Source organism: Acipenser ruthenus, chromosome 1 (assembly GCF_902713425.1).
Source record: "Acipenser ruthenus chromosome 1, fAciRut3.2 maternal haplotype, whole genome shotgun sequence".
Lineage (NCBI taxonomy): Eukaryota > Metazoa > Chordata > Actinopteri > Acipenseriformes > Acipenseridae > Acipenser > Acipenser ruthenus.
This window is the reverse complement of record NC_081189.1, coordinates 81,284,282-81,297,478: the sequence shown is the minus strand read 5'-3', so window position 1 is coordinate 81,297,478 and position 13,197 is coordinate 81,284,282. Positions and strand designations below refer to the sequence as shown.

The 13,197-nt window shown below is 42.7% G+C and overlaps 1 protein-coding gene across 1 annotated transcript in view; it reads right to left on the bottom strand.

The window, feature by feature from the left end:
* Nucleotides 1-13,197, bottom strand: part of LOC117421068 (ankyrin-2-like) — a 137,687-nt gene that overhangs the window by 41,044 nt on the left and 83,446 nt on the right. The window contains 5 exon segments of the mRNA XM_059030808.1: nucleotides 1,994-2,198; nucleotides 2,369-2,580; nucleotides 2,898-3,052; nucleotides 4,007-4,105; nucleotides 10,796-11,020. Coding sequence (XP_058886791.1) covers nucleotides 1,994-2,198; nucleotides 2,369-2,580; nucleotides 2,898-3,052; nucleotides 4,007-4,105; nucleotides 10,796-11,020 — 896 coding nt within the window.

The following is a 13,197-nucleotide window of genomic DNA, read 5'->3' as shown; positions in this document are numbered from 1 at the left end:
AGCAGCGCTGTATTCATCGGAGCACCCACACCAAAATGTCTCCAGCAGCATTTCATTGAACTTGGTAATGAGGGAGCTGTCTGATGAAATGCCAATGAGCTCTTCTAACAGCTTTGATGGGACAGATGGCAGTTTAGCTTCAATATTCTCACTAATGGGGTTTGTAGCTCACAGGTGTGTAGCGGCTTGTTCCGTCGTGAGTTCAGGAAAATACGTATTACATTTGTTGAGTAGACCAGACAGATGCGCTGCCAACTGCGGTTTGATTACATCAAAGTCAGTGTTTTGTTCCTGAATAAAAGCATGTAATAGCTCAAACACATCAGTAGTCCTCCCACAGACACAATCTTTCCAGAGTTGTAGTTTCGTTTTGAATGCGTCAATTCTTTCACGCTGGCTCCCACCGTTTTGACAGTGTCATTTTTGCCAGTTCCTTGGCCTTCTGCTCTGCAAACATTTGCTTTACAATTTCAAAGCACAGGGCATTATCAACTCCTCAGCAATTGTATACGATATTTTTGCTTTAGCAATTTGCTGCGCCACTATGTACGATGCGATGACACAACAAGCTTTTTATCCGCGCTAGTTGTGCATTTCATTATGGCTTCATGTTCCCTTAATTTTTTTAAACAGCTTTATGTTTTTTACTCACAACACCACCTCCTCGCTGTTCTTCAGCCCTTACTGTTGAACTTGTTGAAGGAAGTTCTGTATCATCATTCTGTGTGTTTTGTTGTTTTGATGCTGATGGTCAAATTACAAAATGTATCCATATCTGGTATTTATTGTGCGCGTTTCCAATGATTTTCCCTCTGTTTTGTAATCTGTCGTGCTCCCGCTGAAATAGCTCTATTACACCATATGTAACCCGAGAACATGTTACGTAAAATGATAACGCGATAATGTCTACGCATGCTTATTACATGCTGAAGCTAATAGGTTTCAGCGTGTCATAAGCATGCAGGGAAAATAACAAATTCTCTGGTTTATTTTGGTGGACCCCTTGAAACCTCCTCAAGGCCCCCTAGGGGGCCGCGGACCCCAGGTTGAGCACCCCAGGTCTAGGCCGTTAAAAATAATAATAGTTTAAAAGAAAAAAAGCTGAAATCAGTTAGTTTCAATTTAAAATGATCTTTTATTCGCATTGTACACTAATGTGTACAATGCAGCAGCATGATTTATTTTGTGTTAGCGGTAGGCTAAAATAAAAAAGAAAGTGTGTTAGGTATTCATTTGATTTTAATACTGTACTGTATAGGCCTACAGTAGATTAATATTTTGACAATGTAATGTGCAGCCAACCCAAAACACATTAGTGTTATTTCAGCACAATGATTTACATTTAAAATTCATTGAGCATTATAAATGTATGTGTGTGCGATTTTATTGTATTGTTTTTAAACCCGACACTTCCTTATGTCAGACAAACATGTCCGGTTTAGCGAGGAACTACTGTTTGATAATGAAAAGTTTTCTGGGGGTGAAGGTGGGGGCCCCCACTATAGAATCTGATGGGATTAAACTGCCTTTCATTTTTTATATATATGTATAACAATTGGTAAAATGAAGACGGAACAGAATGCATTGTACAGATGACGTTTACATTTAACAAAAGCAATGTTATTTTGATTCTTGCACCATGGCATGTATAGACATTACCTTCGGGCACCCTCTGCTGCAGCAAACCACAACTCAACTCCCGCTATTTATTTGAACAATGTCGCGTGACTCTCACTAAGAAGAAGCAACAAATAACATTAACATGTTTACTTTGCTAAGTGTCGCAACGAAAATGGAAATTGCGGTATGTTTGCGCTGCGACTGGCCCATCTCAGTACACTTACCCCATAGTCTGTAATTGTGATTTTTTTTTCTCACCAGCTGGCCATGAATTTAGGGGAGATCATTTTGCTTTGGAACATCTAAGCATACAATAAAATGCCACACAAACATCACAAAATTGCAAAAAGATGGTTTATAGGTGTGCACGTACCTGTAATACTGCACAGTAATCTGAGGGTTGGGGTATCTCCCCCATATCCATTCATCATTCCATCAGTACTGGATTTGGGAATAGGAATTGTCATAGTTATGGGTTTATGGAATTTCCTTCTCCTGGGCTCTAGGGTGACTATAGGACTGAACATCGCCTTGTTGCCGAGAATCTTCCGTACCAGATCAGTGTCCGTTTGATGGGCCTACACAATAAAGCAGTGAAAACAATTAACTTCAAAAAAGATGGACTTCACAAATCATACACTATCAGATAATGTGTCAACCACACAATTCCCCTCCTCATGGTCTACCCAGACATAGAATTAACTGGTCAAGGGACTTTAATTGCTCTGGCCTAAACTACAGAGCTTACCTGAAGGCCAACTCTGATCCTCTTGGTCAAGGCCCCCTCAGGGAAGACTGCCTGGACCTGTGGCACCACAGTGCTGCTCAGGACCCCTCCGTCTGGTCCAATCAGGTTGCTGTCTTGTTTAATTCGAGACACTACAGCAAAGTACTGTGGAAAGTCTCTGGTGATGATGCGGCATATGCGCTTCTTCTCCAGTTCCTCTGGACTGTCTAGCTCTTGAAGATGCAAAAAAAAAACCCAACAACATTTGGTCAATAACAAATGCAGTTGTACTGAGACTATTACAATAACATTAAAACTATAGGCTCTTATTATTTTACAATGGCTTATTATTGCCTACAATTAATTGTTTACAAATGTACATATGATTTATCCTGAAGGACCCCATTAACAATGCTTACGTTTTATTAAAAAGGTTTGTTTTTTTGTCTGTTTTGATAAATACATTTATGCTCATGAAACTGTATAGGCTGTTGCCTTCTTTAACAACAATCAAGACAAGTTACATGAAATTCAACCAAACCCCAGATACCTTCGTCCATTCCATTGAGGATCTCGTTCAGCTCCTCCTCACTGAATTCACAGTGGTGTTCCTTCCAGCTCTCTCCAGTCTCACTGCGCAACACCACCAGCTCCCTCTCCTTCCCTCGCAGAGCCGCGAAGTGGGGGATCTCCACTATCACCGGCCTGGGGCAATGACAAACTCACAATAAGAAACAATGACACAGGGAATGATGGTTCATTTACTTCACAAATAGGGTGGTAAGGCCTGGAACAAAAAAAAAAACTAGACTTGACAGTATATAGTAGTTTATTGAGGATTTATTTGATTCCATCCAGTTTGTATATTGTGAAGGACTTTATAAATGACCAACACACTTTTATTTTTGTAAATGTTTTTTTTACAGTTTTCTGTGTAATATGGTGCTCAAATGAGATGCTTAACTGAGGCACAACCAGATCTAGTCACTTTCCCATTATCACAGAATTAATTTGAGGCAAAGAGGGTTGGAAAATCTTATTTGTTCTAACCATTATATCAAGCTGCTCCTATGTATTCCCTATTGAAGTGAAAAAGTATGTGTTTAATACAGAAAATATTTAAGAATTCAGCAATGACCCAATGCACAGCAAGTGAGTGTGTGGAGTTACCAACACTTGGACATTAAGGTCATTATTCACAGGGTGAAATATCAGCTACCCTATGGGCTGCATGTGTGGATATTACAGACCATAGCTGATGCAAAATAGATTGTCTTTGACACTATTAGGCTATGTGACTATATTGCAGAACCTTACAGGTTTGCAAGGTCATACCTTTGTTCCAGACTCTACAACACATCATTATGCTAAAGACTATGCAAATGAATATCTATGGGAGCATCATGCTAAAACAAAAAAAAGGGGGTAACAAATCCATAAATAACTTGTGAGCAACACACATTGCACTAAACACAAAAAGCATACCACAAAAGCTACATTTTCCAGTTTCACCCCCCCAAAAAAGAAAAAAAAATGACACAGAACATATAAAAATAATACGAGGAATAAAAGTGGGACACAGATAACAAAAATGTCACAGAGGGTGAGGAGAATATAAAGACCAGCGTCCATGGATTTTGTTCTGTATGTCTCTCCTACCCAAGGAATTTTGTTCCAGGTGGCCCAAGCTGGAGAATTCGGCTAACCAAGCTTTCTCCCTCATTTAAAGGGGGAGGAGCAGTAGGAAGATGCAGTTTACTGAATGAGTCCAAAGCAGCAGTAAAAAAAGAGAGCATAAATAATACACATTGTCCATTGGTTTTGTTATCAACAAACGCTTCTTAGAAACAAAACAGCAATGACCAGATGCATAAATGATCTGGGCTGTCATGTGGATCCAAGCGACAATGAGTGTTCAGCAAAGCACCTAAAAGCTAATTTCAGCCCATTGGTAGGAGTTCAAATAAAATGGTTCTTGTCAAGAACTAGATTTTCAAAAAAAGGACAGGGAAAAAACCACCTCTATAAACCACTGTTTTACATTAGCCTGTTTTAGCATAACAAATGCACTTAGAATCCCACAGGTGCAGCAAGTTATTTGAACACCTACCCATGAAGCATCATTTGGAACATTGCCCAAAACAGACGCATAATATTCAAACGCATAATAGCTTTATACCTGCAATAATTATGCAAACTATAGTGGGTGTAGTTACAGTTTTTCTTCCTTGTGACAATAGGAAGATCTTCAAAGGAATTATTTCTAACTAATACAGGATATAGCTATTATTTTTTATCCAACTTCTTCACTTACAGTACCTGAACCCATTGTGAATATGAAAATTAACACTCTATGTTACACTCTTGTTAAATTAACTTTATACAGTTTGCATAAAGATCACCTGTTTAAAAGATGAGAAGTCATTATAGTGCACGACTGATTTCAAATGATGTACTAATTGAAGGTTTATCTCAAAACTATAAAAGTGCACTAAGGTTTACAGAACAAATACATTATTAATATTGAAATACTTGTATCTTAATTATTATTTTTCTACATATCACGTTTGTAAGTGTACTCCAATTATCTACCTGTAAATGGAAGGGTGTATTACACTTCATATAGAAATTAAATGAAAACATATATCAAAGAAAGGTTAATTAAATGCATTGTAAATGTACAACGATTTGATGTGCAAGAGTTGTTATTTTATGTCTGATATTGGAAACATATTGTTAGTATACCTGGTAGTCATGAAAACACAAATTTACTCCTATATGCCACTAGATCTTGCGTAAATATACAAGTCTATGTTATCTACCCTGATGGATGTGTGTTTATGGAGTAACTTTTATTAGCACTGAAAACACAAACTAACACAAACGATTCTTGGGTTTTATAAGTTACACTTGATCAAAACTACCCATTGAATTTACAGATAAATAAACAGATCCCCATGAAATAGAACTGAAACTACAGTGCTACCCCATTTTAACACAGTTGTCGAGGTCCATAATTGGACCACATTATTTGTGTTTCACCTTATAATGAATATTGGCATTTCTGTTCCCAAAATTATTTACAATGGCCAAATTAATATTGTAGCATACGTGGAAAATGAAGGAAGGAGACACACACATTTTGCAGGTACTCAAATCCACAGTTTATTGGGATGATTATTCCCAGCCCCTGTCAGCCTGGGCCTCACCAAAAACAACAAACAGTCTTGCACATTCACACAGCAGCTTGTCTGACAGCTGTCAGCTCTGTCCGCATTGATGTGGGCTTTCATGTCTCCGCCTACCCGGACGTCAATCAATTCGACTTAGGCAAGCTTACCACTTTCCTGCTTACACACACGCGTGCACACACACACACACACATACACACACAGGGTCCATAGACCAGTTCTGTAACAGTATAAATCCCGGGTCGTTACAATATATACAGTACAATAGAAACTGCTATTCCACCAGTTTAATGGTTACACCACTCTTATTTAAATTGTATATTTTTTAAATATATGTTGTAAACTGTAAATAAATAACAAGGACGTTTATACACACTTGTATTGTTTCGTACTTGTTTTGTAACATTAACAGACAGTTTGTTTTTAGTTTTAGAAAAAAAATACAGTGCAAGCACGGGAGCTTTATAAATGTCAGCCTTTAAGCGTAGTTCGGGGGCGTTGGAGAGGGCTCTCTCTCTCTTTCTCTCTCTCTCTCTGTTTAGTTCCAGCTCCAGCCGCACACCGCCGCGGAAACCAGCCAGCATAGTTCCGGGTCGACGCGGCTCAGCCCATTCCGCCTCGGAGTTCTTTGTCTCTTAGCCAGCTCTCCAATAGCCTCAAGCCCTGCATGCTACGTCAGCCTCTGGGCCACAGTGGAGTGGGCCGGGGCTCCCCTCTTCGCTGTCCCGTCTGTCAATCACTCCCTACTCTATATATAAGCACAAGCACAACTTCCTGTCTTTGTCTTGTGTTTGTTTCTACAGCATCCTCGACTGCCTTTCAAGCTTCAATCTATAAAAAGAAAAAATCCTTTGTTAAATCTTCATTTCGAAATTCTTTATTTAAACCCTTTGTTTAAAAAAAATCCTTTTGTTTGAACCTCTTGTTTTGAATTCCTTGGTTTAAACCTTAAAAAGGAGGTATGGATCTGTTTCCACCTCTGTCCTTGGACGAGTTTGAGGATCTGCAACCCGGGCAGCCCTTTCCACTGGCCCCTTGGACCTCCTCGTCCTCCCACCAGGCCACTCCAGCACCTCCTCGTCAGCAGGGCCCCGCGGCCCGGTGCTCAAAACGGCCATGCCTGCAGCCGCCACCATCACGCCTGTTCTACAAGGATTGGCCTCTCTCCTCAAAGCCCTCTTCGACTCAGGCATTCAGATTCCGCCGACCACCAACCGTGAAGCTCTCTTCCTGCTCTATTGCAGCTCAACCACGGCAGAGCCCATCTTCCCGCCACTGAAGCACCGCCGTGCCGCGACCAGAGGGCACCAATCCAGCATTGCTCCAGCTTCTGCGCCTCCCAGCTTCTCCCCTGAGCTGCTTTCAGCCCGGCCTTCCACTTCCACTGGCATCCGTTCTTCATCTCTGGCGGAGCGCATTTCCCCCCCCCAGCAGGAGCGCGGCAAGCGGATCTCCAGCCTCTGATTCACGGCCTTCTACCGACTTAGTTGCCAAGCATCCAGCCGGCCCCAGCAGGCAGTCCTCCCGCTCCGCAGCTCCCAGGTCTCCTCCTCAGCCTTCAGCTGCCAGCACCACAGGCTTCCAGTCGCTGCACCAGAGTATCTTTCAGGAGATCAAGGAGTTCATGCAGCCTTTTGCCGAGTCTATTTCGGCCATCAACTCCCGCCTCTACATCATCAATGTCCACTCTTCCACTCTTCTTCCACCCACCAGCGCCACCGCTACCACCACCGCCGATTCTGACCCTGCTCCCGTTTTCAGTCTGGCTTCAGTATCAGCCTCGGATTCTCACCCAGCTCCCACCACCCGGTGCTACACCATCTCAGGAGGCTGTGTGGTCCAGTGGTTAAAGAAAAGGGTTTGTAACCAGGAGGTCTCCGGTTCAAATCCACCTCAGCCACTGACTCATTGTGTGACCCTGAGCAAGTCACTTAACCTCCTTGTACTCCGTCTTTCGGGTGAGACGTAATTGTAAGTGACTCTGCAGCTGATGCATAGTTCACGCACCCTAGTCTCTATAAGTCGCCTTGGATAAAGGCGTCTGCTAAATAAACAAATAATAATAATCTCTGCTGCTCTGCGCCGGTAAATCATTGAGGGTAAGGACGTAAATTTCATCTCTATTCATACTGCCACGGCAGAGTTCAAAGACCATCGAGTAGTTCATGGTGGAGATGTGTCTGTCACACTGAAGTCCAGTGACCCCCACTTGCTCAAGAACCTCACCCTGAGAGAGTTTGTCCTGGCCTTCGCCATCTTCCATGATGTCCTTTGCACTGCTTATCCTCATCGATGCGAGGAACTGGATCTCTACCTGGCATACGTTGTCGAGTTGTCTGTGCGATACGGTGGTACGATGTTCTTCGAGTACCACAAGAGCTTTTCTGCTAAGACTGCAGCAGTCCTCGTAACCGACAACGTCATAGTCAACTGGGCTATTCCCGACAATGACCTTTTCAACCGGATCTTCGGTGGTCTTTGGGCTAATGCTTGCGGGGTCTGCACTCCCCCAGCTCCATCAATGCCCTAATCCCCTACGACCAATTCTCCCTCCAGTATATTACACTTACCGACACCATAAAATGCATCAAGCTTGCTGGTCATGGAGCCTGGCTGGCCAAAGCCGACATCCATCCATCCTTCTCTGCGCCATCTGTTTGGGATCTCCTGGCAAGGCTCCTTCTACTTTTCCACTCAACTGACCTTCAGCTGCCGCAGTGGCCCGAAGATCTTCTATTCGCTGTCCGAAGCGCTGTGCTGGATCCTCCTTAATATCTACCTCATCCCGCTCCTGCTCCATCTCCTTGATGATTTCCTCGTCATCTCTCCAGCCTCTCACCCTCCAGCTCAATCCATCACGCAGCTTAAATCCCTCTTCTCTACCCTCGGCGCCCCACTCTCCGACGACAAAACCATCGGCCCTACCAACTGCCTGGAATTCCTGGGAATAACCCTCAACACACATAAGTTTGAGGCCTGTTTTCCTCCCTCTAAACTGGACCGTATCCGCCAGTTCATCAATTCCTTCCAGAGTTCCAAGTATATTAAAAAGAGAGACTTCCTCTCTCTCCTTGGTCATTTCAACTACGCCATCTACACCATTCCCAAAGGTCGTACCTTTATCGCTCATCTCCTTGCTCTGTATGCAACTACCAAAAAACTCAGCTCCTCATCCCTTCCGATGCCAGAAAAGATATCAAGATGTGGTCCACTCTCCTGCAGCACTGCAGTCTTCTCCACTCCACCCATCAATACATGGCCGCGGCGCTGGCCCCGTCTACCAGATCATCTTACTCCTCTGTCTGGTCAACCTACTCCAAATTCTGTGCTCAAAACCGAATCGCTCCTACCATCTTCAACCAGGTTCATCGCCTAGCATTCGTAGCTTTCCTCAAAGATGCCCTCAAGCTGGCTCCATTGACCATCAGAACGTACATCTTAGGGATCCAGTATCACTACCGCCTCATGTCTATCCCGTCGCCTCCTCTGTTTTCCATCCCTGCAATCTGCTTAATTCTCAGAAGAATCGAAAGGAGCCTCCCTCCCCCCGCCCCAACCAGGCAACCAATATCTTCAAATATCCTCAGCAAATTTACTCTGCACTCTACGGAACGGCTGCTTCACTCCATCCAACGACCTCACAGTGAAGGCCTTCTTTGGCTTCCTGTGATGCTCCGAGTTTACGGTTCCTTCAGCAGACAGCTTCCCAGCCATCGGCCTGCATCACTCCGACTTGTCCCTAGTCCCCGACAGCCACTTTGTCCTCATCATTATGACATCCAAAACCGACCAACTTCATCAAGGTCAGTGCGTTCAGGTCTCAAAAATCAATTCTCCTATCTGCCCCTATGCATCTCTAACAAGATATCTCGCTGCCAAGAATCCTTCTCTCCTAGCAGACCCGCTCTTCACTGACTCCTCCAGGACAGTCGTCACCAGACACTGGTTTTCCTCACGTCTCGCTATTCTCATCTCCAGAGCTATCCTCTCTGTCCAGTTCTACACTCCCCACTTCTGGATCAGAACCGGGGGGGGTTCCTCTCCACAGTGCAGATGGCCTCCGATCTATAGCCTGTCCTTACTAACCCTCTCATCTGTTATCTTCCTTTTCCTAGCACGTGTATGTGTGCTGGCATGTGGCTCTTTCCTAGTCATGGTGCGGTTCTGCGGGGAGCCAGGGTCCTACTTTTGGGGGGAAGTGAGGGTCACTCCCCCGGCATCTGGGCTGCATCAGGTTCTTCCGCAGAGTCGGAGGGGACCCCCGGCCACAACTGTTCTTTTGCAGCTCATGTGCTTTGCCTTGCCTGCTGGCTCTATCCTAATCCTACTCTTACTCTGCCCGGGCTCAGTTCCTCACCTTGCTCCAACCTACTAAACATTTCCCTTTTCCAAGGTCCCTGCAGGTACCTCTCTGTACCCGGCCTTAGAAGCCAAGCTTCACATCAATCACAAGGGTGACTCCTGGTGACAGGCACCTGACTACCCCCTTTTCTTTTCCAGTTTCTCCAACCGTACTCGAGAGCCTTTCCATCCCCAATGCCGAGTGGAGGGGACTCTTTCTTATCCTGTGTGTTTTCCAGTTCTCCAACCGTACTCGAGAACGCCTGTTCCCTCATGGGTAGACCTAGTCTCCCAGACCGACTGAGAACGCTTCTCCGGTCCTCCGAGAGTGAGGGTCTGTCCTATCCTGTCTGTCCTGTCTCCTAACACTCCCTAATAAAAGCCCATCGCCCCTTGCTAGCGCCCCGGGAAGTACTACATGTCCCAGTTTCAATGTAAATGGGTTTAAATACGGTAATGTAAAACAACAATAAAACCCAAAGTTTGTGAGTCAAATTGCATTTTGGGGGAAATGGAAGCCACGACCTTAGCGTGTTATAACTGATTCTGCACTGTAACAAGCTGTGTTATAACAGGTAGCACTGTATACATTTAGTGGTAGTCATGAATATTGAAAATATTGAAAATACCTACAGTAGTAAGCAGATAAAAGCACCAAGATTTAGGAATGATATCAATATCTGGACAAAAAGAATATCTAAGACTCCATACCAAGACAGTAGCTGAGAGCTGTGAAGGCCAAATAAAGATCCACCAAAACACTCAAACATATTTGAAACTATTTTGCTGTATATTGAAACAGGAAAACGTTTTACAGTTCAAACATATTTTGATGTTTGGTGATTAAACATCCATGACCAGAACTGTAAATCTAAAATCATTTCTGTATTCCATAGTAGTGTTGGCTGATTCTTACCCAAGGAACTGAGCTCCAGATGGTCCCACCTCGATCAGCCTACTGGCCAGGCCCTCTCCCTCCACCATAGGGGGCATGGTGGCCAGTCGGTGTCGCTTCACCAGTCGGCAGGTGACCCGCGTCGGGGCAGTGCACTTCCGAGGGGGGATGATAATACGTAGCCCATTATGACGGCAACCTCGCATGGCTCCACCGCGGGCATCCACCATGAAACTAACCAGGAAGCTGCAAAATCACAGACAGGGTTTATTCATACATTCACTATGACCATTAACAGCAGTTTTCCTGACTTTTGTTGCTCAATAAATATGCAATCTTTTTTTATAGATAGTATTGCCCATGCTTTGCAGAAAGTGTACAGCTTCTAACAAGTCTACAGGAAAGGGAATTTGGTTTAAATCAGCAAAAGCAAAGCGGCTTTACGTTTGGTTGCAAACAACTGAAAGCTTTACCTCAAGCAAAACAGTTTCCTTTCTATTGGGCCCAATTACCAAGTAAGGCTCCAGAAAGGACTTGAGGTTCTACAATTTGCTACAGCCAGATCAGCCACTAGACAGCACAAGGAATAGTCACTAGTTCCAGAGTTGCTTGAACGATTCAGAACAGGGGTGGTAGATCATAACATGCAGCTGGAAGAATAATTTCTGAAATTGTACTGAAACTTTTTTGCTGTGTGTGTAATGAGAAACTACAGGTAAAAACAAAACAGATGAAACCAGTAATCTACAACTTTTTGATCTACTTTTGTATATAAGATAATGTATAAATGTAACTCATAATAATCAGTTAGAACTGTGAAAATTTATATATACCTTGTTTCTTTACATGAAAAAATGATAGTAGATCACCAAGACTTCCATCCACTGTACATGTAAAAATGTAAGTGTAACGGACGGACAGGTTCATCCATCTATCCCCATATTCTTTTACTCTTAATAGCTTGTTGTACGGACATAGTGTGCTTCCAGGTACTGTATGCATTGCTGGGGGGTGATAATAACTTGTATAAAGACAGACAGAGCTAGGTCTCATTGAATGTGGTTTGGCTGTAACACTTCTGTTACTTTGATCCAGCGCTGCAAGTTGTTGTGATAAGTGCTCTTAACCCTATATTGCATGAATTACATTAATGTCTTATGATTTTTCACTGGACAAGAAAAATGCAAGTTTACATGCAGATTTTATATTGAAGCAAACTATACATGGTTTATTTATAACCGATAAACACAGTACATTTTCATAAAGTAACACATATGAGACACAGAAACACAGGACACACCACTCAGTACTGGACTTGACTGTGTCAGTTTCAATTACACCATGATCTCATAGGGGTCAACGGCAATATAAAATGCCAGTGATACAGTATGAACTGACAACAATAACTTACAAGCAAGAGGATGCAAGTCAAATTCTTTAATGCGCCTAGCATTATTGCTCAATAAAGCCTATAGCTTCACAGCTGTTGAGACTGCTATCCAAGAATTATAAGTACAAATAAAAAAAGTATCTAGGCTTATTTGTCAAAATTGGTTCAAATGATAATGTGAAAAGGACAACCCTTCCTAGTGCTATTCTGAAGGTATGGTCCTTTAAGTTTTCAACATTGCATTGTATTGAGGAATAGTGGCATACACTCCATACTGTTAAGTCATTCTCAACCAGCGTCTGCCAGCGGGCAGTGCTGCATGTAAACACATTAAAGAATATTTCTGCGAAATGTGTACATAGCCAGTTCAACTACTTGACCAATTTTGGGATACACACAGCGTTGTCTGTGGTGCCCAAAGGAGGAAGGGAAAGGTGGAACACACAGCATTCCATAGTTAGTAATGGTTTGCAAGACAGAAGTTTATTGTAGCTTTTTCACAAAATGCTTCAGGGCTCTAGCATTTAGCACTCGTTTCACTAATTGTAATTTCAAGGAGTTCTAACCCATTCTTAAATCTATTTTCTAACTTCCTAATATAAGCATTAGTGGCATTGCCACGGGTCTCCAATGTATTATGTTAAAGATAATTTGATTATTTGTTTGTTGTATACATTAATTCAGTATATACAGATTTTTCAAGCACAAAGTTGTATATCAAAACAAATCTGTTTCCTCCTGGAAGCAGTGGCAACTTTTAATTAGAGTCTGTTGTCTGAATTATCTGCATATTCTGAACTGAAGTATTAACAGAAAACAAGCAAAGAAATTCAATAAAATATTAACATTGATACTATAGTGATAATAACAAGTAAGAAAACAGGACTTTAAAACAGTTAGGACTCCTTTAATAGGATTGTTAACTAATGGAGACTAATGGGTGATGTAATATTGAAATTACAGCCCAGCAGATCACAAGTCATTGGCATAAAAAATGGATTATAGTGGGACTGTGATTATAAGCGCACAGACA